This window comes from Brachypodium distachyon, chromosome 2 (genome assembly GCF_000005505.3).
Source record: "Brachypodium distachyon strain Bd21 chromosome 2, Brachypodium_distachyon_v3.0, whole genome shotgun sequence".
NCBI lineage: Eukaryota > Viridiplantae > Streptophyta > Magnoliopsida > Poales > Poaceae > Brachypodium > Brachypodium distachyon.
In genome coordinates this window covers 35,645,200-35,671,368 of record NC_016132.3, presented here as the reverse complement: position 1 = coordinate 35,671,368, position 26,169 = coordinate 35,645,200, and the positions used below count along the sequence as shown (strand labels likewise).

The following is a 26,169-nucleotide window of genomic DNA, read 5'->3' as shown; positions in this document are numbered from 1 at the left end:
AGAAAAAGGATGGAAAAAGAGAAAAATGTCTCCCACGACATTGGAAGGAGAGACATGTCGTCTTCACGTTACACATGTAAAATTATACTCCCTCCGTCCCATATTAAGTGACGTAAGTTACATGTATTTAAACGTATTTTAGTATATAGTTACGTTTATTTTTAGACAAATTTGACTCACTTCATATGAGACGGAGGGAGTAGATTTTCTTTGAATCATGTGTAGCTTCATTCAAAGTCGACGTCATGCAAAACCCCCAAGGTGTCCCACGGTCGATCCCTGTGATTCGATTAAAATAAAAGGTTGGAAAACCGGGCCTGAAAACCGATACAATGCACGGCTTATTAAAAAGAAACCATGCGAAAAACCTTGACAAAGAACACACACAAGACAAGATGAAACCACTTCCGCTCCAACGACGCCGAACATGAAGCAAGGGATGGGGTTTTGAGTTTGGACGAGATAACCGAATTGGACAGATTTAGTCCTAAGCAATATACCGGAGATCTTATTACTAGGCCGGCCCAAAATGGACCAACAGGAACAGACGGCCAGACGGGCATGGCGGACACAACTCAGGGGGCCGCGGTGCCTACCTCCAAGAGCCCATTCCGCTCAAAAAACAAAAAAGAAAACCCTCCAGCCCATGGCCCACCTGTCATACTCTCCCGACAACTCCTCCCACTCACTCGCGAAAAGAAACAATAAAAAATCACTCGCTGTGCGACGCGACGCGATGTTCTCGCGGCCTCTAGTCTAGCACCACCGACGACGACGGCGACCCACCGACGGCGAGCCGATCCACGCCGCCGCCACTCCGTTTACCTCCCTGCAGAGCCAGAGCGTGCGTGATCTGGCGCCCTCTCCGGCTCCTCCTCTTCTTCTTCCATGGGGTTGGGAGGCGTGAGAGGGGGCACCGGGGGAGGGGGCGGCACCGGGTCGGGCGAGCGGTGGCGGTGGATCCTCTTCCTCTCGCTCGTCTCCGTATCCTTCCTCTTCTCCTTCCTCTTCCTCGTCATCTCCGCCTACTCCTCCCCGGCCCGCCTCCGCCTCCCGGGGCTCACCACGGCCCGCGCCGCCGCCGGCGCCGGCATCCGCCGCGGCCCCGACGCGCTGCCCTGCCTCGCCTACCTCCTCATCGGCGCCAAGGGCGACGGGCCCCGCCTCCTCCGGCTCCTCCTGGCCGTCTACCACCCCCGCAACCGCTACGTGCTCCACCTCTCCGCCGACGCCTCCCGCGACGAGCGCCGGGACCTCGCTGCCGGTGTCGCCGCCGCCGCGCCCGCCGCCGTCGCCTTCGACAACGTCGCTGTCGTGGGCACGCCCACCGCGGGGACGCCTGTCGGGTCGTCTGGCCTGGCAGGCACGCTGCGCGCCGCCGCCGTCCTGCTTCGCCTCCACCCCGACTGGGACTGGTTCCTCACCCTCAACGCCGCCGACTACCCCCTCGTCACCCAGGACGGTATGGCCAACGCGGATTTGTGTTGGTACTCCTGGATTTTCGTTGCATGGTCTCTAATTGACACGAGATGGCCCCATGTCGGTCTTTCATTTCTCCAATAGTGTTGGGAACGAAATTAATCTTGCCAGCTACATTTTCGTTAATCTTCTAATATCAAATGGAGGAGTGTTCATGCTTAACTGTGACACAAACAAGGTAGCAATTGTTTGCAGCTTACAGACCCTGGGAATTAGTTAGGAACCAAGTGGCTATTGCCCACACACCTCCCTATGGACGAACATTATTGTCTGTTCAAAGTAACGGTAAATTCAGGCCCCTGTTTTTCCCTTGGTTTTGACATATCTGAAGTAGAATAGACAATGTACATTTTGTAACATCAAATGGAGGAGTATTCTTCCATAAGAAAAAATGGAGGAGTGTCTATGCTTAATTGTGACACGAACAAGGTAGCAATTGTTTACAACTTACAGAACCTGGGTATTATTAGGAACCAAGTGGCTATTCCCCACACATATGTAGTGCCATCGCAGTTATTTATTAACCTCCCTACGGATGAACATTATTGTCTGTTTAAAATTTAAACGGTTAAATTCAGGCCCCTGTTTTTCCCTTGGTTTTGATATATCTGAAGTAGAATAGATAATGTACATTTTATAACATGCACTGCGCCTATATGTCAGTTATAAAGCTAACCTCAAATAATGTTGATGATTGTCATGCTATGTATAATTTGTTTGCTAGTATCTAGTATGTGCTGTACCATGCCGAGCGTTGGAGCTGTTTTGTTTTTCGCATGACATCTCCAGTGTATCTTGCACATATATCACTGATATTTTCTTGTTAATTTTTTTTGCATAGTCAAGTGCTTAAGTTCATACTGATTATGGTATTATCTATTGTACATTTTACTCTGTTGTGTTGCAGACTTGATTCATGCCTTATCATATGTTCCAAGGGAATTTAACTTCATTGATCACACTAGTGACATTGGACAGAAAGAGTATGGATCATCTGAACTTGGAGATAATTTTTAGCTGCTAATATTGGTAGTTTTGACAAAACAATTCACTTGCAGATCTGAAAAAGTGCAATCAATGATAGTGGATGCCGGAATATACTTGTCAGGGAGGACCAACTTCTTCCGAGCCACACAGAAACGACCAATTCCTGATGCTTTTAAGTTCTTTACAGGCATTTCTTTCTCTCTGCACTGATTTTCTTTCGCCAGTCTAGATAATTTCCTTATCCTTCTTCATTTCCTTCTTACTAGGTTCTCCATGGGTCATTCTGAACCGACGGTTTATAGAGTACTGTATTCTTGGTTGGGAGAATCTTCCTCGGATTCTTCTCATGTACTTCAACAATGTAATGCTACCTCAGGAAGGATACTTCCACTCAGTCATATGCAACTCACATGACTTCCGTAATTCCACCGTGAACAATGACTTGAGGTTCAAGGTGTGGGAGGATTCACCTCATACAGAGCCCCTTTTTCTTAACATGGAACATTATGATAAGATGGTGCATAGTGGACGGCCTTTTGCAAGGCGGTTTCAGCAGAAAGAGCCATTGCTGAACAAGATTGATGGCAAGCTACTAAGGCGCTTGGGCCACGGACCTGTTCCTGGTGCCTGGTGCTCAGGCAGGAAGAGCTGGTTCACTGACCCATGTTCCCAGTGGAACGACGTGAATGTTGTGAGACCTGGTCCTCAAGCCTTGAAGTTGCAGAAATATATCAATCGGACATTGGAAGAAGCAGATTCTGGCAGAACATCATGCAGGCGGTAGCAGCATCTAATTCTGATAGCCACACATTCTATAGCTGAAAGCTTTGGGATTTTCCATTTCCCCGTGGCGGTCTCTCTGCTGTAGTGCTCTTGCTGAATAAGCAGTTGTTTCCTCCCTGAAGTGAAATTAGCACTTGTTGCGCCAGAATGCAGACACATATATTTATAACTACAGAGGGCTCTTTCTGGATTCCGTTGTCGCCAGTAAACTACCTATAATCTTGCTCCCTTGCTCCCAGAGTCCGGAGCTTCACTTAGTCCTGGCAACATCCATTTGGACCATTTCTGGATACACCATTACATTGAGGACACATGTTAGAGCAGAGGTTTAATAGAAGCCTGTCGGTGGTGTAGTTCATATGTGCTGGTCTTCATATTTGGCAGAATGGGAGAGGAGCAGAGGACCTGATCTCACTGGCAATGCGGCTGCCATTACATATGCTTCTTTTCAGTACTAGAATGAGATTCTAGGTGTCCAATTATTTCTTCTACGTGGTTTTCCATTGCCTACTCTGTTCTGCAAGACTGCAACATCAGTCCACATTGCAAAGTGTGATTGCTTAAGTCCCATTGTGAGTTCATTCATCGCTAATTTCTTCTCAAGCGACACTTTTTTTTTTGCGAGAAATGCAACACTTTAATGCAAAAAAACTTTGCTGTTCATGCTGTTTGACCATGATGTAATTGTGTCGAGATTTTATTTGCCTGGCCCAAGCATTGCAAATGTGGCAGAATTGACTTCAAACAGAGGGAAAGCTCATGATCTGCCAGTCCAAAATTATGATGCAGTTGACGACCTTCAAAAGAAGTTCTAACTTACTACAAGATGGGAGTATGTAGAAATGAATGTGTCAATCAATATGCCAATGGGAACAGATAATGATGCCTTAAACTATCGAATGAAAAAAAAAACAGATGCTGCCACAGGATGAAGGGCCATGCAGTGTTGCAGCACCAGCAGCAGCAGCTTCTGGGCTCCGATTATCATTCCAGCATGACATTGCGGCATGACATTACGTCTGCATCGCTAGTATGGCGGAACATTGTCGGATCACTTAACGTCTTTGGTTCAAAGAAGCTATAGCTAGCCACACAAAACCATTAGTTATGTTATGAACATCGACTGTTTGCTTTTTTTTAGGAATACTGATTACATCGTAGAGAAGCACACTTATGCAAGCACGCACATATGGCTTTTAGAAAACCATAGCCTTGAGATCGGTAAAGTCACCACTCACATCTCGCACATACCACTGAAAGAATAATCTGCTGCACGAAGTGCAAAACATAGAGCACCAAAATTGATGTTTGATCCATGGTGGGTTAGGGATACAACCATTACCCTCATCACTCAATCAATGGTTTGTTCTCGACCGTTTATGATTATGCAAACCCTATTATATACATCTCCAATGAGCTAATACCAGTACCACCACCAGTTCCTCAACCGAGGACAAAATTCTTAAACTGACCGGTATGTGATCAATACGTATGAGGTTTTGTGACGCTCAGGTGGTTTGGTTCCGTGTGGTGGAACCAGCCCACCCAGATTCATGGATGTGTATGAAAAGAAAGTTTAATATAGACTTGTAGCTTTTCCACGCACACTGTGGATGTGAGCTAGGGTAAAAACTAGCAATATAACATGTACCCGCTCCGTTCTAAAATATAGTGCGTATAACTTTTGTTGACTGCCAAACTTGTTAAAGTTTGACCAACTTTATAAAAAAAAACAACATTTAAAGTCTCGAACTAAGATCACTAGATATACCATAAAATATATTTTCATAATGTATTAATTTGAAATAGTACTCCCTCCGTACCGAAATAATTGAAATAAGTGACGTCCTCACTTATTTCGGTATGGAGGGAGTAGATGTTAATAATTTTAGCAGTAAGTTTGGTCAAAAGTTTGACCGCCAACAAAAGTCTTACGCTCTATATTTGAAACGGAGAGAGTATTGATCTTTGACAATGCAAAAGTATGAGACCGTTTAAAAACACAACAAAGCAAAAAACCCTAGATGTAGAGACATCACACAGCATGGCAAATAAAAGCCAAATATATTATAGATAAATCAAAATGGTATAGATACCGAAGAACAAACAAACATAATCCACAATCATTTTTGTTTAAACCGCCTACTTTTACATGTCATTAAAACAAACAAGCGGGTGTGTAATGAGGCATCACGTTACGAGGAAACCCGTTGTGCACGGACTACGGGGCAAAAACCTGACGACACCCAACAAATCACACCATATAATACAACAAGCCTCGAGCAATCGATTGACATCATAATTATGCAACTGATATTCATCAATCTATTGAAACAACCATATGAATTACTTGATGATGATGCTAATGATGACATCAACGCCATCCTCGTCTCCCACAACATCGACTGACCTGAACACATGCGCCTCGAAGCATTCTTCCAGGTCGGGGCACCCTCCACAGAGATTCGTGCACACCACGTCAGCATTGGTCGTCTCCTCGTATTGCTGAATCAGGTCGTCTTTGCAGCCTTCATTGTCGTTGCAGCCGTCATCGTCGCCGCAGCTGTCGTCGTCGTCGCCGCAGCCATCCTCATCCTCGCTGCCGTCATTTTTTTTGCCGCGGAAGACATTGCGGACGTAGGTAAGACTGATCTGGCACAATGTCCGATCACGCGCCCAGAACAAAGGCCCTTCAAACTCCGCGGCACGCGGACGCAGGCAGAACGCGGCGACGGTCCAGCCAAACGGCTCCGGCGCCAGCTTCATCACCACGAGGTAGCGGCCGGCGGTGGTGCCGTCCGAGCCGCGGTCAACCACGACAACGTTGAACCCGGCCTGGAGATGCATGGCGACCCTGTCCCCGGGGAAGACCCCCGTGACGCAGGGCCAGCCGTGCGCCTCGGTGAAGTGGCAGAGGAGCGCCGCCGTGGGGCCCAGGAAGCCGCAGCCCATAGAGGGGCAGCGGCACGGGCCCCGGGCCGCGCCCTCGCGGGGGCGGCGGTCGTAGTAGGACGGCCAAACGTCGCGGCCGTGGCCCCGGCGGGAGCCCCGGACGGCCGCCTTGCCGTGGCAGACGTGGCACCTGTCCGGCGCCAACCCCAGCATGTCGAGGCAGGGCTTGCAGATGACGTGCCCGCCGGCGCACTGCGAGGGGATCGATCGATCAGCATGAATTAATCTAGGTTAGAGATATGGATCGGCTGATTTACCTGGAGCAGCGGCAGCTCATGGAGCGGGAGGAAGCAGATCCCGCAGTCGAGGGAGACGACGTCGTCCTCCGCCGTCAGGTCAGCGACCCTGCCGCTGCCAGCCCACGGCGGCGTCATCACGCAAGGAAGGAGCTTGGCTGGCTGGCTTAATTGGCGAGCGTAGTAGCAGTCGTACTACCTTTGCTGTCTGTCAATCAGTACTCGCGGGTTGCCTTTCCGCCGTATATGTATATCTCTCCCGTCTGTCGCGGATTTCCTTTTCAGCGGATCCTCCTCGGATCAGTACTCCTGGCCTGGGCCTACAGTTTTCCGTTTTCCGTTTTCCTCGCGTGATACGTCATGCGAGCTCCTCGATTTCCGCTGTACAGTTTTTGGACGCTGTGAGAATTAATGTAGATTGTTTTTTTTTTTTTACTTTTTTCTCTATCGTTTTAATTCCCAATTGTTCATGTCATCGCTGGTTCATTTTCACGAATTTATATGCTTCTAAAGGAAGGTAAATCCGGCCACATCAAATTCTACGACTCCATTGCACAATGTATCACACATTTTTTTTCTTCTGTTGTCGCAAATACCATGGAAGAATTACAGACTCGGATGTCTAGTTAGTCTAGTATATTAAGAAAAAAATACGCCGTAGCGTACGTGTCTATTATAAAACGTAATATTTAATTCTCGCAAAGAAACGTAAGTATTTAAAGCTGATTAATATGTATGGCCTTGCTTCGTGATATAGATGGATTGTGTTGATCTAGAAGGTTGCGTATCGACACGGATCGTCCAACGTACTACTCCTTAAACTGGCTCACTGATATATGGGGCCCACCTAATTAGGGGCCCACCGTTTTCCGTTTTCCTTGCGTGATATGTCATGCGAGCCCCTCGATTTCCGCGCTACGGTTTTTGGACGATGTGAGAATGTAGAGCGTCGTCATTGTTTTTCTTTACGTTTTTTCTCTACTATCATTTTAATTCCCGTTGTTCATGCCATCGCTGGTTCATTTTCATGTATTTTTATATGCTTCTAAAGGAAGGTAAATCCGGCCACATCAAATCTCCTACGACTCCATTGCGCAATGTATCACAGATTTTTTTCTTTCTGTTGTTGCAAATACCATGGAAGAATTACAGACTCGGCTATCTAATTAGTCTAGTATATTAAAAAAAATACGCCGTGGCGTACGCGTCTATTTAAAACGTAAGTATTTAATTCTCGCAAAAATGTAAGTATTTAAAGCTGATTAATACGTATGGGCCTTGCTTGATATAGATGTATTGTGCTGATCTAGAAGGTTGCGTATCGACGCGGATCGTCCGACGTACGACTCCTTTACCTGGCTCACTGATATATGGGGCCCACCTAATTAGGGCCCCACCGTTTTCCGTTTTCCTTGCGTGATACGTCATGCGAGCCCCTCGATTTCCGCGCTGCGGTTTTCTGTCATGTTGCCAAATACCTTGGTTTCGCACCAAGTCAAGCTTGGGGACAAAGAGATGCTAGGTGAATTATATGAGATTAGATTAATTGAATCCCGGGAGACAACTATGGAGTTTTTCTTCTGAAAGCTAGGGGGTTAACTACGGAGTTATCTCCCTGATTCCCAAGATTAAAATATGATAAGGTTATCTAGCAATACAGATTCATTATTTATTTGCCTAAGGTGATCACCAAAATGATCTGAAAGTGTTGCCAATCAGATTGACTCCTCCAGCTGCAGGATAACTAGCAGAGCCGAAACTGCTTTCACTCCTAGCAGACATATTATGGAAGGTGTGGTTGTTCTGTAAGAGCCATCGAGGTGTTGTATGAATTAGAAGTAACTAGGAAGGGAAACCATGCTAAATATAGATTTCAAGATGGCCTATAATAAATTTTAATGGCCTTTCCTCACCGAGGTCATGCAGAGAGAGTGGCTCTGCTCTACATGGATCAACTCGATCAGGATGGCAGTTGAATTAGAAAATCCTCCATCAACTTGAATTGAGAAAATGAGGAATATTTCATAACCTTTAAGGGGCTAAGTCAGGGAGATCCTTTATGAAATATCCCCTTTTTTCTTAGGAGATGCCTTGGGGTCAATAATGGTACAAGGATCCAAGGAAGGCTGTTGTTCCATTTAATTCCAAAAGGGGTTTCTCAACTACAGTTATTTAATTCCAAAAAGTTCTTTTAGGGGATTAGAACAATCAACTTTTTGTTATACTGCTATGATGAAATATCAGACTGGAGAGAAACTACCGCAAACTGAAGTATTGGTACAAGATGAGGAGCAAACTAATTAAGAGTACTCTTAATTTTTGTAAGTCAATCTTGGGCTCAATCCAAACATACCATTAAATGGTGTATATATTTATAAAACAATAGATTTATAAGATGAAAAAAAATCCAAAAGAGAAAACAACAAATGCTCTTTGACGAAGGCTTTATTTCGGGGCCTTCGGCAAACAACCCTTTAAAAATTGAAAAAAATGCCCGCTCGATTTGACTGGGCAGATCGGGTCCAGAAGCTTACACCGGGCGTCCCCGGTTTGTCACCCTTACTACCTAAGACGGACCCCAATCAAATCGGGCCCACAGGGCAGAGAGCAGATGTAGTAACCGGGCCCACGGGCCAGGCGAGAGAGCATGTAGGATCAATACGTTTATTTAATCGGAAGTCAACACCACGGACGGAGGAGCCCTTTTATGTTGGTTGAAATCGTTTTAAACTAGCGAGGTGGGACTAAATTTCCAACCTGGTTCACTGAAGCGCAGCGCTGTTGGACGGTGACGCAGGGAAATGGCCTGGCCGGCCCATTATGCGGACGGCAGTGCATCTCTCGTGTTGTAAAGCCGCTGAAGGCCAGGCCTTGGGCAAAGAGTTTGATAAAAAATTTGTGATCATTGCAGCAAAATGATTTTGACCCGCGGGGTAGGGGTAAAAAAAGATGGTTTCCAAAGATAACGCAGTTTCACACGCTGTTAACCACAGCGGGGGAGCGCAGATGTGAGTAGTCTTTGTTGTGGGCCGCTCTTTGCAATTGTCCTGGGGCCATCTTTGCCGGTGGCCCACGGCATATCGGTGCCTTTGTCGAAGGCATGAAGGAAAGCCTTCAGGAAAGTCTGATGCCTTCGACAGTCCTGTATCTGGTGGTGAGTACCCAATATGTTTAACTGACAAGAAGAATTATTTCCTTAAGTACTTGGCATTTATTCCGGTTGCTCCAAAGAAACTGCCAATTTAAAGTCTCAACGGACCAATGACCACGGTAGAAAATCAATTGGACAACTAGCAAGGCTCCAACTTATCATATATATGGGAGTAGGAAAGTGTTGATTGACTCGTGTGTCTAGGTAACGTGCCAACTTATATGATGCGATTCCAAACTACATGAGGGGATTCATTCCAGATTGTACATGGTTAGAGCTCGCTTATTTTGGAAAGGAGTGTTGGATTAAAACGAAGATACCACATGATCAAGTTTTCAAGTGGCACAATTATGAAGATCAGAGAAGTACCGATGCCCGAGCCGCTATCGTTGGGGCAACCTCTTCTGTCTCCGGTCGTCGAAGAAGCCCCGCTCTGCCTACCTTCTTATAGGGCAAGGAGCCGTTCCCTGTTCGGCGTTGTTGGAGCGAAGGAGGTCTTCGTCTTGGCGGTGGCGGTTTGTTTATTCGGTTCTTGTGTATTCTCTTGTTAAGGTTTTTCGCACAACTTTCCTTAAATAAACCGTGCATTTGTATCGGTTTTCGGACCCGGTTTTTCTCATGAACATGGCTAATTCTAGTCTTCTAATCGAATTACGGGGATCGACCGTTGCGTCCTCAAAAAAAAAGTAGAAGGGGTTTAGAATTTAATGGTAGCAGAGTCGAAAATATTAATCTTTGGGCTAATTAGATAATGACGATAGACAGAGTCGAAAATATTAATCTTTGGACTAATTATACCCCGTACCTATATTTCATATCAGAGGCAGGGAGTATAAACGTGCTGCGACTTTGATAGCGCCCTTTTCATCCGGCTTAAGAGACTTGGGCAGGATGAACCGGAAGCAGTCGTTCGGGTCGGGCATCCCACCGATAAATCATCGCTCGCGAGCCTGGAAGCGAACTTCTGGCAGTGTCTGCGGTAGAGATCGCCATCACGAGGCATGTACCGTGAGGCCTCGAGCTTGAGCTTTCACCGGTAACGGCGGCTGTCGACGCACACAACAGATATAGCGTGCCCGATTGATCCCTCGTGCGACGACACCAGAAGCAGGCAGAGGTGGGTGCTGCTGCCGCCGCTGTCGTCGACGACGTCCAGCACGTTGAAGCCGTCGCGGAGCGGGACGCCCTCGATCCACCGCCACCTGGTGATCCTGGTGCACGGCCACCCGTGCGCCGTGCCGGTGACGTGGTCCAGGAGTGCCGCCCTGGAGGAGCTGGCGAATCCGCCGCAGGAGTCGGCGGCGGGGCAGTTGGAGGGCGCATGGGGGGCAGCGCGTGTTCGGAATAAGCATGATACTTTGGCACAGGTTTTTGCTTACTTCCCACCGAATGTGTCCTTCAGGCGTAGCCTTGTTGGACCTAAACTGGTGGCCTGGACGGAGCTCTTGAATCGCCTTGTCAATGTTAATTTGTCCACCGGACGGGATGAGTTTCGTTGGAACCTTCACCCTAGTGGTTTGTTTTCGGTCAAGTCAATGTATCAGGGTTTGGTCAACTCTAACATACCGAATTCTAATGATGGGATTTGGAAGTTAAAGATTCCTCTCAAAATAAAAATATTTTTTGGTTCTTGCGGCGCGGGGTCACTCTAACTAAAGACAACCTGCTAAAGCGGAATTGGATCAGGGTAGCTCAAAGTGCAGTTTCTATCATGAGGATGAGACTATTGTACACCTCTTTTTTCGATGTCATGTCTCTCGATCAGTATGGTCAATAGTACAAATAACTTCTAATCTTTTTCCCCCTCGTGATGTTTCCCATATGTTTGGGTCTTGGTTACGTGGGGTTAATAGTAGATTGACAACACTTATTTTGGTTAGGGCTGCAGCTTTATGTTGAGCAATTTGGTTATGTAGAAATGATCATGTTTTAATTGCAAAAAATTAAGTTCTCTTATGCAGGTGTTATATTCATGCACACTTTGACTCCATACTTGGTCGACGCTACTCAAGCTAGCGGATCGCCAACTGTCTTTGATGGCGTGCATCAAGCTAGAGCAAGTGGTCAGGAACATTTTCAGCCATCATGGGTGGCGGTCTAGTCGCCGAATTGAGTCTACTTAGAGTCGTTATATTTTTTTTGATGTAATAAGTTTGTGGTGTTGTACTTTGGTCGCGTGCATCTCGACACAGAAGCCGAAGGCGTGATATTCTTGGAGCCAACTACGGGGCGACCGTGCCCGGCGAGCTTATTGTGCGGCGCGGTCCTGTCCTTGCGAGCGCACGTCCGCGCAGCCGCGTGCAGTACGGCTTGGCCCAGCAACGCCAGCTCGTTGGCCCAGCAACGCCAGCTCGCATCTCAGCCCAGCTTCAGTAGCTGCTTGGCCATCGCTTTAATGTTTTTTTTTTCAAATTAGACATACTTTTTGCGGTATAGAAAATTGATCTATCTAAAACGTATAAAATTTGTCAAACGTGCAAGTTGTCCTTAAAAACGTAACACTACCGCATATTTCGCAAATTATACTTCAAGTTTAACTTTGCCCATTTGCAATACCTAGTTGCTAGTTTATCTGTTTGTCCTTACTCATTGTATACGCGCTTACTTATTGACTTAATCAGTATTTGCCGATTTAGCTACGTTTGCTTGTCAATTTACCAACCTACTTGTCATCTTACCCACGTCTACTTACCAGTATCCACACCTACTATAGTTAACCGTGTCTATTTATCAGATTAGATTATCCACATATACTTGTCAAGTTAATTGTGGCTACTTACCAAGTTAATTGTCTCTACTTATCAGGTTGAGTGTTATTACTTACCAGATTACCTGTTCCTACTTATCAGGTTAGTATTTCCTACTTACCAGGTTAATTGTTTCTACTTATCAGATTATCTACGTGACATAATACGACTAATAAAAATAAGTCTCATGGTTACACGATATTTGTTTATACCTATCAAATTATTTGTGCATATTTACTAGGTTATCTTCCCCTATTTATTAGTACCTATAAAAAGTACTGTCATGTTTGCCAGGTTATTTTCATCTACCTACCAGATTATTTGTGCATATTTTTCAGATTATCTACATCTGCTTACCAGGATAATTATGACGAATCACATTATCAAACGGATTAAGTTGAGCTCATTAATTCTCTTTCATCGATCTATTTTTAATCGGGTCGACATGAGCAAGTACTGAAAGAAAAGATATGCATTTCATAAGGCGAAGTCTTAGCGAGGATAAGTTTCAAGGAGCATCATACAACAAGTAATACCCAAAATTGAAGAGTCACGTGCCGCACTGGACTATATATAGGGCGACCGTGCCCACGCTAATTAGCGTACGGCGCCCCCACGGTCTTCCCGCGCCCGCGTGCGTCTACGTGGTCTTTCGTATCGTGCCCCATAATCCAGCAGCCTGGCCCAACAACACCAGATTACCCCAAGAGTAGTGCTGGTGCAGCCCGTCCAGCCTCGCTGGCTGATCGTAGTAGAGCACTGAGCACATCGTAGCACCGTCCAGCCTTCTAAATTAGAGATAATTTTTTGCTGCCTATAAAAATTTGATAATAAAGTTCCGTCCTTCTAAATTAGACATATTTATTGAGGTGCATAAAAATTTAATTTGGTGGACAAAATTATGGGCGGCGTGCGCACTCATGTTCTAGCATGCGGCGCCCGTTATCAGCGCTTGCCTCGACAAGGCGACCGTCGAACCCTACTGCTAGCACGCGGCGTCCGTCTGGTCTACCTAAATCCACATGATTTTCTGTTGGAAACTTCTTTATCTCCTAAACAGTGCAGCCGAGTGACGAGTTGTTTTCACCTTAGTTTAATCATCCCAAGATCTACAAATTGATATGTTTAGACAACTTTTCTTTTCGTTAGAATTACCAAGTTATGGTCGCTTGTTTACTGGATTATGCTAACTTATTTATCAGGTTATACTCACTTGTTTACCGAGTTATGCCCATTTGTTTACCATGTTAATATCACTTGTTTATCAGGTTATGTTCACTTGTTGGCCAAGTTTAAAAAATCACTTGGTTACCATGTTAAAAATCACTTGTTTACCGGGTTAAGATCACTTTGTCACCAGGTTATTGTCACTGTTTTACCAACTTAAAATATCACTTGGTTATCAGGTTATCGTCACCGTTTTACCGAATTATTGTCACCGTTTTACCGAGTTATAGTCACTTATTTATCAGGTTAATGCCACTTGATTACCAGGTTATCGCTTGGTCGCCAGCTTATTTTGCATCTAGGAGCTGGCCGGTTGAGGGTGAGCACGCCGCGAGATGTACGCGCCGGCCGAGGCCGCGCCACCATGCCAAATCAACGGCTCGCCAGATCCTAGGCGAACGAATTCGCTGCTCGCCAAAATGCTGGCGCTAAACCAAACGACAGGCAAAGGCGCTAAACCAAACAGCCCCTAAACGCGACGCTCGCACTGGTCGCCGACGGCGGTGCAGCCATTAGCGTATGGGCCGAGTTGGCGGCAGCCAGCAGGTCGAGGAGCTGCAGGGGAAGGCCGTGCATGTAGTGTCGTAGTGGACCTGCTCGGGATGAAGGAGGGTGGCAGTGGGGCGTCAGGCCGGACTTCACGCGCTGCCGCCGCCGCGCTTGCCTCCCGCTCCGCCGTCACGCATGCTTTGTGCGACGCCGCGGCCCGTCGCTACTCCGCCTCCATCCTCCTGCGCCACAGCGCCCGCTCATGCGCAGGATCTGCCCCGCCATGGGTTTTCTTCACCGCCGCCACGGGCGCCCGCGGCGACGCATCGCCGTGCCCTGCTCCGGCCTCGGCCCGAGGGGCTTTGCCGCCACTGCGGCCGCTGCTCCGTCCCCTAACCTCCCTGCCCCGAACACGGCCCACGGGGCTCGCTGCCGCCGCTGCGTGCGCTGCTCCGCCACCGCGACCTCCCTGCTCCGGCCCCGGCCTATGCTGCTGCTCCTCCGTGAGATGGGATGGGGAGGAAAATAGACAGAGGGCGCGGGGGAGAGGTAGCGTCGGAGCTCGCGGCCGCCGCCCCGCGCGCCGCCCGCCCACCCCACGCCGCCGCAGCTCTTCCTAGGCCACCCCGCACGCCGCTGCCCTTTGCGGCCGCCGCTCCGCGAGCCACACGCCGCCGACAAGAGCAATCGGGAGGATGAGATCGGGGGAGGAGGAGAGAGGAGGATCGGGGGAGGAGATCGGGATGAGAATATTCGGGCGTACTGTGCTCTTCTCGATGTCGTTGCACAAATCTCGGAGCGCGCCGCACGCTAAGACAACGCTGGGCACGTCTCCTTCTTAGATTGTCAGGATATTCTTTGGTTGTATCGCTCCATATAATTTGAGATCAATACAAATTTTCATTTTCGAGAAAAAAAGATAGAGACGTGGCCGGCGTGGCGTCGCAGCGTGTTGGGGCATGGGACGCAGATGATGGACTCTATCAGGGTCTCCATGTCGTGGCAACGGCGGTAGCCGCCGCCGTTGTTGTTGTCGCCGGTTGTCGGGGCGCGGCACACGTGGCACTTGTTGGATGATGCGGATGCGGCGGCCAGCTTGTCGCGGCACGGCCGGAAGAGCACGTGCCCCACGGCGCACTGGAAGATGGGCGGCCTCAGCGGGAGCCAGCAGACGCCGCATTCCAGGCCGCGGGCGTCCTCCACCCTCACGTTGGCCAGGGCCTGCCGTTTCGACGCCGGGGGCGCCATCGTATCGTATCTTGGTTCCCTTGCGGGAAATATATACGAGTGTACATAGAGCCAAAGTCTTGGAGCGGCGAGTTTGATTAGTTTCCGTCTTGCCACGTACGTGTGTTTACGTTGGGTCCGATTCGGTTTTTGCCTCCTGCCTCGTTATCTAGCTACCTGTTTTTATTTCCTTTTTATTTTTAACGGAGGCTATCTACCTGAATTTTTTTCTCTCCAAATTTAACCGCTGCGTATGAAGGACAACAAATTAAACCCGGGCTATCTCTGGCAGTTCAAAACAAAGAAAAAGAAAACAGAACGGTGCTCCCTAGCGACCGGCCGATACATAGGGTGGCCAGGTGGTCCATACAGCCCGTATACATATACATTAGTGTATCTTAAATCCACCAAACATGAAAAATCATTCCGAGCAAATAGTCCATCTTTCCGGCCAGTTCTCGTCTTCTTTCTGTTGTGTAGTGTACGCATCACCACATCAGATCGGACCTTGTAGCAGTCTAGCGATCGATCACGAGCAGTTGGCATCGTATCGTATTTTTGCCGAGCAGACGAGCATGAGCAGCTAACATCGCATCATATTTCTCGTCATCATCATCGCTTACTGCCAGCGGACGGCAAACATACGATTCATCAACGCGAGCATGCGACGGGGCAGCAGCTTACACGGAGACGGCGACATTTTCCTCGGTCTTTCATTGAATCGAATTAAGATTTGCACATTGATCGAATTGAAATTATCGCAAAATTGTTCCAATGCCGGGGTTTTCTCTTCCCAAATTCAATACTATTGGTATGTTTGAGGTAAAAAAATTGCTGGTTATAATTTATATTGGGATAAAAGTTTATACATTGAATCACCTTGTCTCAAAAACCTAGATCCGCCACTGTCCCTAGCTAGGAGCTACCTGAACCGAAAAAGGAACGGAAGGATCAGCCCTCCTGTGTTTTCTTGTATCTCTGAGATTTGTGTGTTCAATCGAGTTCAAGTTGGGCCTAAAAAAGAGTTCAAGATGAGCAAATTAATTACCAGCGAGCCTAGATGTGACGATCAAGCACTTATTTTTTACGGGCACTTATCTTTTCCGCTGGCTGATTTTTGGTACTTTTCCTATGTTTTTGAAAGAAAATGAACATAAGATCCAACCTCTTTTTTCCAAACGAATGAAGCAAAAACCATTCCTTAGGATGGCAAGTACACAATCCTATGTTTTCCACTTAGAATCTGCTAGCGAGCAGTCGCCTGAGAAATAGTTTTTCTCGGTCGACGCATGTGGGACGTTGGGTCAGGCATCAAGATTTGTGCAATAAGGAGAAAACTGATAGTTTGAGCAAAATAAATAAGGCAACGTTCACAACTAATTAGAATCATCTTGCTGGTCTGGTGGTCATCTATTGGAGGTCTTGATTGAGGTTTGCTGTTCGATTCTTCATCACGCCAATTTTATGTAAGTATTTTTCTTTTTCTTTCTTCGCTTTATCTTTTTTTGTTTCTATTGTTTTTTTTTATCATCAAACACAAATTTTCACATATTATTTGTGCAACCCTAGCGTATTAACTGATGTTTATTCAGTTGCATTGTAATTTTCTTAGTTGCATCAACGGTGCAAATGTAATTTTAAGAGTTATGCCCCTAATTTAAAAAATAGCACGTGAAAGTTTAGGTGCAACTTTAAAAATAGCAAGTGAAAGTTTAGGTGCAATATAAAAATTGCACGTGAAAGTTTATGTGCGTATATGCTTTCCGATATCAAAAATCATTTGCTAAAAAAAAGCTATCAAAAATCATTACTGAACTTACATGTGTAATACTGGACCAGAATAGAGGGTAATGTGCTTAGTAGAGACAAGATCGACTAAGAATTTGTTAATCACACAGTCAACATAGCCTAGTCATTCCCTTTCCACTTTTACTGTGTTTTGTTTTCCTTTAAACCGAATGAGCCGCTTTTCACACCATCGAATATCGACAAAAACTATAGGAGACCGGGCACACAAAACTAACATATGCCGAAACCTTGATAGTCCCCTCCATGTCCGGCCGAATAGACTTAGGCATGACGAACTGGAAGCGGTCCTCTAGGCCGGGCAGTCGCCACTATCGGTTTCGTCGTTGTGCCGCGAGACGTCGAGCTCGAGGTCGCATCCATCAATGCCGCCTCCGCCAGCGTCCAGGCACACAGGGTAGATGGCGCATCCAAGACGCCGCCCGCTGGACACCACCAGCAGCAGGCAGATAAGGCGCTTGGCGGCATCGTAGGAGTCGCCGACGTCCAGGACGTTGAAGCCGTGGCGGAGCTGGATCACCTGCCAGCGCCGATGCGTGAGCTTGGTTAAGGGCCACCTGTGCACGGAGGGGAAGTGCTGCAGGAGCTTCGCCTTGGAGCCGGCGAAGCAGCAGGCTGTTGCCGGGCAGTGGCATGGCCGGCAGGGGCATGTCTTGACATGGGCTTGCCGGTCGTAGTAGGCTGGCTTTGCGGAGCAGCCCCGGGCGGCGTTGGGGCATGGCACGCGGATGGACGCCAGCAGCTTCTCCAGGCCGTGGTTCCGCCGGTAGGCCCCGTCGTCGTCGACGATCTCGCCGCCGCACACGGGGCATCGCGCCGACGTCTGGACCAGCTTGTCGCGGCACGGCAGGCAGAACACGTGGCCGACTTGACACTGCAAGCAAACATGTATGAGATCGAGATCGAGATGCATCAATGTATGCACGATTTGTTACGGTGTATCGGCAGAGCTAGATGTACGCAAGCAAATTAACATGAGATCGATCGAGGGACAAAGAAGTTTGGTACCTGGAAGATGGGCGGCTTGAGAGGGAGCCAGCAGACGCCGCAATCGAGGGCGTCGGTGTCCTCGACTGTCACGTTCACCAGCGCATTGCGCTTTGACGGCGCAGCCATACCTGCTCTGCACAGGGGACATAGAGGCTTAGGATTCAGTCTATATATGTCAAGTCAGAATCGTCCAGCCATAACAAAATTTTGAGAGAGAAAAAACCCAGCCGGTGCTCAGTAAGTTAGGCAAAAGAAAAATGCTTAAAAGTGACTATGCACTTTCTGCCGTCTTCAGGCGCACACGCTTCAGGGCCGTCCAATGCGAAGCCGACCGCACGATCGATTCCTTACCGGCGCGCCGCTTCTCGGACAAGACTTGAAGCATGTTTTCAAGTGGGGCCCAGCTGCTGGCGTCTTCTTTGGAGGCGCTGCTCAGCTTCCTCCCTTTCCCCCACGGTCCCCACCCTCTTTTCCCGTCTTCATTTTTCTCCTCCCCGCCGGCGCTTCCAGTGGCGATTTCGGGCCGGCGGTCTTGTTCGGCGGCGAGCGGCCCTGAACTCGGAGCTGCGCGTGTGAGGCGCGCGTCGCGGGGTACCACACGAGGGGCGGCGCGGCTGGCGGCGTTTTTCTCCACGGCGACGAAGGGAGCACTCCGGTGAGTTCGAAGGTTTGGGTTGGTCGGAAGGTGGAACTGCATGTTGCGGGGGTAGGTCAGGGGCGCGTACTGTTTTGTGTTTGAGAAGAGATTGGGGGCTCGAGCATCGCATCGTGCTCGACTAGACGGATCGAGCAGCGCTGGGAGATTAATCGAGCATTTTTACCTAAGTAATTTTCCCGTCTAAATCCCGCAGGGTTTGTGCTTGTTTTGCAGTTGTTGGGTTGGATATAAGCGTTCGCGATTTTTTAGGCTGCTGGGGATTTCGATTCCCTCGGAGTAGTTTGCTTTGGGGGGCAAATTCATGCGTGCATTTTCAGTGTGTAGGACACAGGATGTGTTGCCTAACCTAGATGTTGTTTCATGTTGTTTTCTTCAGAATTTTTCCTCCAAAACTTAGGCAAGTTTTTGGTGTGCAATACTCCGTATGAGGTAACTTAGTTCATTGTAGATGGGTTAGCGCCTACAAGGGATTGTAGATGTTATGGAGCCTGTATAGTTCTGTAGATGTTATAGAGCTAATGTCACGCGCCCATTTTTTTCAGATGTGTTTGCCCAGCCTAGATGTTGTTTTTGCTTCAGAAATTTGCCTGGCAAACACATGCAAGCTTTTTTGGTCCAATATGAGCTAACACAGTTCATATTGGAGATGGTACAGAGCCTGCAAGGTTTTTTAAGATGGCAGAGCCTATAGCCTGTGTAGATTGTATAGAGAGTTTGGTTGCTTGCTATTGATAGACTCACTGCAAGCAACATGCTCAGGCGCAAGCATTTCGCTCTTCCCACTGACTGGAATTGTGTGCTTTGCCTGTCCCCTTTGCTTGCCCATTTAGTCAGAGCTGCTGGGCTGAATTGGGCATCTCCTGGGACATGCACCTGCTGCTGCTGAGAGGCGAACGCTGTGTGGAACAGAGGAATATATTGGGAAATTTTTTACCCTCACGGCTTGGGCTATTTGGAAAGAACTCAACGCCAAGATTTTTTACGACACTACAACTTCCATTCCATCTTGGCATGCAAGGCTCAAAGCTGATTTAGAATCGCTGTTTTATAGAACCTCCGAGGAGACTTTTAAACGCAAGTTGTCTCTGATAGTTTCCTTGCTCTAGCTTTTGGGGTTTTCCCCCTTTCTTTTCTTTGCTCCGGCATATAAATTTGTATGTAACCTTGTAGCCCTTTTTGAGTTTATTTAATACAGTAGGAAGCTCTCCTGCTATTTGACCTCGGCAAAAAAAAAAGATTGTATGGAGAGCTAATGTGTGTGTTAGCAGAATATTTTGTTTGCTTGTAGTTTTTGTTGATGTTATATGTTCTATAAGGGCTTTTGTTGCTTGGTTACCAGTGTGTTTTCTGCAGCTGATATCATGAATCCAAACGAAGACGAAGCACCTGGGGGAGCCCTTGAAGAAGATAAATCTGCAGATTTAATTCCTCAACGAGGAAGATGAAAATCACAGGGGGGCCAAATTCTGCTAGCTGAAAATGCAGGAGTAGTCGTTTCAGGGGTCAACAACTTGTTGCGGGTTTGGTGTTTTTGCTCCCCCTGCGCACGCTCAAGTTGCTTTTTTACAAAGCCCCTAGCTAATCATTTTTGTTAATTTGTGTTTGCACTATCTATTTGTTTGTAGGTGCCCGAGAATACTGGGATCAGTGTAGGCGTCCTAGAGGCACAAGACAAGAGGTGACTCCCCTGCCTAAAATAAAAAAATTGGACTCAACCCATGCTTGCACTGGCTTTTCAATATACTCGACCATTCTATGTCCTATATAGGCCCTATAGGTCCCTCGTTTTAATACAGGGGGCATTGAGGATGGCGAGCACATTGAGCACGGCAGGCCACGTATACTGTTCCGTTGGGTTATCAAGGTTAGATCCTCTCACATACTTCCCAAAACCGCCCCAATCTAAGCTAATTTTTATGCAATTTTATATCGGTTTTCTCCCCTAGCAGATAGGGGCTAAGAGCTAAACTCATCGGATTTACTTTGTGATTTTTATTGAGTGAGAGCCTGCAAATGCATACTAGGCAAAGCCTCTTGCAGATCAGATTTAATCTGATGACACAAGCAATTTTTGGGGCTCAAGAGTTAGCTTGCAATTCATTGTGTTCATTTGAGGTTTATTCCTAAATGCTGACACTTGAGTTCTTGGTAGCTTAAATTTGAGTTTTCAAGTTGCATCCTAATCATCATAATTTCAGTTCTGGCGATACTAAGTTGCTTTTACGTCACCCAAGTTTTCTCGGAGTGAAAGTTGCTCCCCTGGCTTAATTTTGAGTTTAGTAGGTGCATCCTAATCAGCATAATTACAGCTCTGGTGGGTGCTAAGCTGTTACAACAAACTTTCTCGGACACAAGTCGCTTCCTAGCTTAATTTTGACTTTAGAATGGCATCACTAAGAAAGCATTAATTTGCGTTTAGAATTGCATCCCTAAGAAAGCATTAACTTTTGAGGTGTAAATTTTGCTTCTCAGTTTAAATTTTGACTTAGAAGTTACATTCCTAAGAAGTATAATTTCAGTTTATGTTGCCAACTAAGTTGCTTTTTACTTCACCAAACTTGTCTAGAATAAAATTTGCTTGTAAGCTTAAATTTTGACTTGACAGTTGCATTCCTAAGAAGCATAATTTTAGTTTATAACACTAAGCTGTATTTACTTGACAAAACTTTTCTGGAGTAAAAGTTGCTTCTCAGCTTAAATATTGATTTAGGAGCCGCATTGCTAAGAAGCATAATTTCAGTTTATAGGTGACACTAAGTTTTGCTTTTTTACTTCACTAAACTTTTCTAGAATAAAAGTTGCTTCCCTAGCTTACATGTTGACTTAGAATTTGCTTATTCTAAGAAGCATAATATCAGGTTATAGTTGACACTAAGTTGTTTTTTCATAGCCCAACTTTTCTGGAGTAAAAGTTGCCTCCTCGCTTATTTTTTGAATTTCAAGTTGCATTCATAAGGAGAATAATTTGTCTGTTTAATCGTTTCTCTTCTCCTTCCTTTTTTGGAGCTTTCTTGCCTTTAAGTAAAGCATGTTTGCCGGATTCTATTTCCTCAGGAAGCTTGCTTTTTTTAGACATGGAAGTACCAAGGTCAAAGAAGTAACAAGAAGCAACAAAACATAAGGTTTGACTATGACAAGATCAAATGTTGATATTAGGGAACAAAAGAATTATGTGTGTTTACTGTTTAGTGGTCTTTTCTCGCAAAGAACAAAGCAGCAGTGAGGATAAAGAGTCACCTAAGTAATCATACGGCTACAGTGCATCTGTTTTCTCTTTTCTGTTTTTGGGCAACATACTTGTAATATCGGAAACGCCGAGCACACCTAAGTGCTTTTTTTGCTTTTCTTTTCTGTGTTTTCCGTATAGTGCACCTTTTGCAATATACACCTTACACCTTTGCAATATAGTGCACCTAACTTTTTTTTTTTTGCTTTTTTGTGTTTTCTGTAGCTAACAGGTGTCCAACACGGGGTTATAGCAGCGTGCTACAACTCTTTACACTTTATCTTGCCACAGTTTTCTCTCCAGCAACTATGACTACGAGATGGATCTACTGGGTGTTTCTCTTTTTTATTTATTTGACTGTTGTTAGATAAACAGTTTTGTGGGGGCACGGATCTCTGTCCCTGTGATTTCTACCAGTTTAGAAGCAACTTTGATTAGGTTTTATCTACTGGGTAGATAAGCAAATTTGTGGTGCATGGATCTCTGTGTCTGTGATTTTTACAAAGCCTCAGGCCATTTTTATCAGCAAAAGTGGTTTTATCTTCATGTACTTGTACTGACTAGAGAAGTGCTATGCTGAAATACCAACAAAATCAGGGTGGTTTGAGGACCTTTTGCTCGCTAGCAATCCCTTAAGCAACTTTGATTGCTACGAAGTAGTAAATCATGGTGTCCAGAAAGTCACTTGGGATGACAGAGGAGAAGATGGGATCGTGGAGGGGATGAGAACGAAAAAGCAAGCAGAGGTCCGCAGAGTTGTTTCTTTTTGCTTGGATAAAGGGCAAGTTCTTTTGGCAGCCTGACATGACAGCCAGATATTTGACGCGCGGAGAATAAGGGGGAAGCGCGAGGGAGTACCCGGGGACCGACACTTTTCTATTTTAGGTAAGAGGGATATGACTTGCCATTTATGGGTGTGCGCCTTGGCCACCCATATAGTGCACGAGCACCCGCAAGCACGAGACAAGCATTGTATTGGAAGAGTAATTCAGAAGAAAAAGCACTAGCACCGTACCACTACAACGACGGCGCGGCAGTAGCAACCGTGGCTCGTGGCGAACGGCGGCGGTAATGTCGATCGATCGGCGACGTGTGGTGGTGCTAGATCGATGCAACCAAAATAGGTCTGTCCTGGGAACAGCGCTTGTCACATGTTATAGGGCGCCGCGCTTGACCTGGGCCGACCGAAGTCCACGCACGGCCAGAAAAGACTCGGGCTTTCACCTCATCGTGCGATTGGAAAAGAAATTGCATCCTTGGCTTCGACGTATTGTATGCGTAAAACTAGTACTGCCCACAAGTCTCGATTTTCAGCCCAGCCCACCGACTCCCGCAGCCCACCGACTCCCGCAGCCCACAGACGTAAGTCGGAGTCCTCACGCCATGGGCTGTGGCCGCCTGTGGGCTGCGGGAGTCGATGGGCTGAGCTGAAAATCTTCTAGGCTTTGGGCTCGCCGAGCAGCCCGAACCGATCCTTCCTGGCTCGGCAGGAAAATAGAAACGAGCCCAAAAAGCAAACTCGGCTCTGGCTTTTGATATACCGGGCTGAGGTCGAGCCCAGGCGAGCCGAGCACGAGCCCAGAAGCTCGGCCGGGCGTCCAGGCTGCCGTGCAACCTCGACGGCGGCGAGGGCCAGGCGACCTTGTTCTCTTCTCTATGCTCGGTGGCTCCAGAGGTAAGGAGACGACATCAACTACGACCTGACGGAGCGAGGGCACCTGGCTTGGTCTCCAGCGTCAGATCCTCCACGCTCAGCAACTCCGGCGTGACGGGGCATGGCATCGGCTTCTGAAGAACCAAGAACTAGTACAACCCATCTCTGAAACCACTGTATCCAAACGGTAGTTTTCAAGTGTAAAGATATATGTACGTTTCGCCGGTGCTCGGTGAAACATACCCGTAATAGTCTTTATCTTTACTGTTCCTTGATTTGCAGTTGGCGTCCGTCCCTCGTACGTCGTCCCAACCTGGAGCGAAAAAAATCAGTGTAAAAAAATGGTTCCCTTCTGCCACCGAGAGCAGAAAAAGGAAACTGCATCCCAGATTATTGTTACCGCTCAGAAAGAGGAAACTCGTCCAGAAAAAGGAAACTGCATTTTCAGATTATTTTCATTCGTCCAAAACAAATAACACTTTCTCAATTCTGCCGATCAGAAAAAGAAAACACGCCAGAACAATCAATTCGGCGCTCGTACAAACTCGCCCACAAATATGATGGCAAATCTCATGTCTCATAACTTTGCAAAGAAGAATAACAAACATGAAAAAACTAAGATGTAGTCTATCCGTTGCAACGCACGGACGCTTAGCTAGTGCTATTAATGGCACGGAAGTTATTACACATAGGCGAGACGAGATCGCAAACAAAGTGACTCTGGTGGAGCCGCATGTTTATTCTCCCGGTCCCGATGTGCCATGGACAGAATTTCAAACACACGTACACATGCTTATATTAACTGATCAAACACATGGGATGAACATATAACACGACGCATTTAGTCCTCCATTATTACTTTATTATTACTCAAGCTATAGCTAGCTTGCTAGCTAGCCCACACGGGGGATCTCGGCGACGGTGTCGATGAAGATGCGAACGCGGTTGGGCCTGAAGTCCGCGGTCACCGGCGTGCCGACGGGCAGGACGATGATGTCTGCATCAGGCTTGTCCTTGAGGATCGCCTTCTTGGCCTCCTCGACGGACAGCCCGACCACCTCCGGCCACGACGTCTTCTTCCCGCCGCCGCAGGCCACACCGTCGACGGAGGAGAAGGAGCTCATCTCGTTCGATTGAAGTAATCGAATCAGCTGACCTTAATTAGTTACCCAGCGCCTGGTGTTGTGTAACGCATTGGTCGATGTAGCGAGGTATTTATAGAATGAGATTATGAGGAGGTAGGTTGGGTGATACTACCGTGTAGTACTACGTGTTCTTCGTCTTTCGTGGGTGCACATGCAATGAAGTTAGTTAGTTTGGTCAAACAAGCAACATATATACTACTGTATACTTAATTCCACCGACGGGGATGGATATAGTAAATTAATCAAGCTGCTGGAGAACGAGACGGGACTAGATCGAGCGAGGAGATAAGGTTTTCTTTCTTTTCCAGGGAGAGAGATTCAATCGATCGAGCATCATAATATTATTTTCTCACGACATTACACTGTTACATAAAGAGCTAGACCAAGAGAGGAGTATCTGCAATGAGCAAATCAGGGCTCAACAGGCTCTGCACTATACACGTACGAGTTTTGGTGTCATTTTGGTAGAAATGTGCGCCTTTTTTTTTTCGCGGTGAGGATCCCCGAACTATTAATAATCACCAACGGCAGTACAAAGAATCCCAAAAGTAATAAAAAAATTATAAATAGGTATTTAGACTACTAGCGACGGTAGCAAGCACTAGAACGAGCCGAAAGCGGGCCACCGTCATTGCCCCTCCATCAGCGGAGCCGGGCAAAACTTGCCAAAAGAGAGCTTATGGTAGTAGATGCTGGGGTAGTTGTCGTGCTAAGGCCTCGAAGAACCAGCGCCTCTGAGAAGCAACCATCACCAAAGATAAGAACCATAGATCGGAAGATGTAGATCTGAAGCCACACGAACAAACACGAAAGCCGATCGAAACCCAAGGGATTCGCCGGAAACCCGAAAAGCGGCCGGATCCCAAGGGATTCGCAGGACACACAGCTCCACCCGCCCTCCGCCGGCGCCAGGCGCACCGCCGGAGCGAAGATAGGGTGGGGAGGGCCTTATTCCAGTTGCAAGACGTCGCCGCCGCCACGACATCTTGAAGAAGACACTAAAAGAACCTAAAACAAAAAACGAGAGGTCCTTCCGCCAGCGAACGGCCGGGATCTGTCGCACCTCCGTGGCCAGAGAAGCCATCGGAGGCTGGGCAGACTGCCGGCGCCGGCGGAGGGAGAAGCCATGCAGCCGCCACCGCCTGGGGATTAGATCGCGTGGGAGCCTGACCTAAGGGCCGAACCGTTTTCTAGCATTGTGCGCCTTGTCTTGACCTGATGCTCCGGAGTTTTTTCATCTTATCGATCCAACTCCACATGCGGAGTTCACCTAGATTTTGTTGATGCTTTGAGCAATCCGGTCGAGGCGCCACAATTCACAAGTCAATCTTCCGGGGTCCGCCGCTGACTATTCATGGCTTTGTGGCAGAACTGCTACATTTTACAGCTGCAGATTTCAAAATCAGATTTTA

General features: G+C 47.2%; 4 protein-coding genes and 1 long non-coding RNA gene across 6 annotated transcripts; 2 read left to right on the top strand and 3 right to left on the bottom strand.

Annotated features, from left to right (window-relative positions):
- The first annotated feature begins 710 nt into the window (after window positions 1-710).
- Window positions 711-3,949, top strand: LOC100845291 (beta-glucuronosyltransferase GlcAT14B). The gene is made up of 4 exons (XM_003568865.4): window positions 711-1,462; window positions 2,387-2,462; window positions 2,538-2,653; window positions 2,733-3,949. Exons 1-4 carry the CDS (start codon window positions 889-891, stop codon window positions 3,248-3,250), a joined length of 1,284 nt encoding a protein of 427 aa, XP_003568913.1. The 5' UTR covers window positions 711-888; the 3' UTR covers window positions 3,251-3,949.
- A 1,646-nt stretch (window positions 3,950-5,595) lies between these two features.
- On the bottom strand, window positions 5,596-6,201 carry LOC104583228. Its single transcript, XM_024458818.1, has one exon. It carries the CDS (start codon window positions 6,199-6,201, stop codon window positions 5,596-5,598), a length of 606 nt encoding a protein of 201 aa, XP_024314586.1.
- Window positions 6,202-17,376: 11,175 nt separating this feature from the next.
- On the bottom strand, window positions 17,377-18,200 carry LOC112270743 (E3 ubiquitin-protein ligase SINA-like 10). Its single transcript, XM_024458817.1, has 2 exons — window positions 18,093-18,200; window positions 17,377-17,958 (listed from the first exon to the last, which is right to left on the bottom strand). Exons 1-2 carry the CDS (start codon window positions 18,198-18,200, stop codon window positions 17,377-17,379), a joined length of 690 nt encoding a protein of 229 aa, XP_024314585.1.
- Window positions 18,201-18,509: 309 nt separating this feature from the next.
- On the top strand, window positions 18,510-22,570 carry LOC104582745. 2 transcript variants are annotated; one of them, XR_001405931.2, is made up of 5 exons: window positions 18,510-18,729; window positions 20,072-20,252; window positions 20,358-20,410; window positions 20,501-20,596; window positions 22,184-22,570. It is a non-coding gene; the product is annotated as an uncharacterized LOC104582745 (long non-coding RNA). The 2 variants fall into 2 exon arrangements; XR_730731.3 differs by having other exon boundaries at window positions 18,512-18,729; window positions 20,086-20,252.
- Window positions 22,571-24,235: 1,665 nt separating this feature from the next.
- LOC100844775 (subtilisin-chymotrypsin inhibitor-2A) lies at window positions 24,236-24,818 on the bottom strand. Its single transcript, XM_003568863.4, has one exon. It carries the CDS (start codon window positions 24,734-24,736, stop codon window positions 24,506-24,508), a length of 231 nt encoding a protein of 76 aa, XP_003568911.1. The 5' UTR covers window positions 24,737-24,818; the 3' UTR covers window positions 24,236-24,505.
- Window positions 24,819-26,169: the final 1,351 nt, after the last annotated feature.

What these genes read in the sequence shown, in the direction of transcription:
- LOC100845291 (XM_003568865.4), top strand. Translation starts at nt 889, where the DNA reads ATGGGGTTGGGAGGCGTGAGAGGGGGCACCGGGGGAGGGGGCGGCACC. An exon ending in CCCCCTCGTCACCCAGGACG is followed by an intron (nt 1,463 to 2,386) that starts GTATGGCCAACG and finishes GTTGTGTTGCAG; the next exon opens with ACTTGATTCATGCCTTATCA. An exon ending in AGTGACATTGGACAGAAAGA is followed by an intron (nt 2,463 to 2,537) that starts GTATGGATCATC and finishes ATTCACTTGCAG; the next exon opens with ATCTGAAAAAGTGCAATCAA.
- LOC104583228 (XM_024458818.1), bottom strand. Translation starts at nt 6,201, where the DNA reads ATGGGCTGCGGCTTCCTGGGCCCCACGGCGGCGCTCCTCTGCCACTTC.
- LOC112270743 (XM_024458817.1), bottom strand. Translation starts at nt 18,200, where the DNA reads ATGGCTGCGCCGTCAAAGCGCAATGCGCTGGTGAACGTGACAGTCGAG. An exon ending in TCAAGCCGCCCATCTTCCAG is followed by an intron (nt 17,959 to 18,092) that starts GTACCAAACTTC and finishes GTTTGCTTGCAG; the next exon opens with TGTCAAGTCGGCCACGTGTT.
- LOC100844775 (XM_003568863.4), bottom strand. Translation starts at nt 24,736, where the DNA reads ATGAGCTCCTTCTCCTCCGTCGACGGTGTGGCCTGCGGCGGCGGGAAG.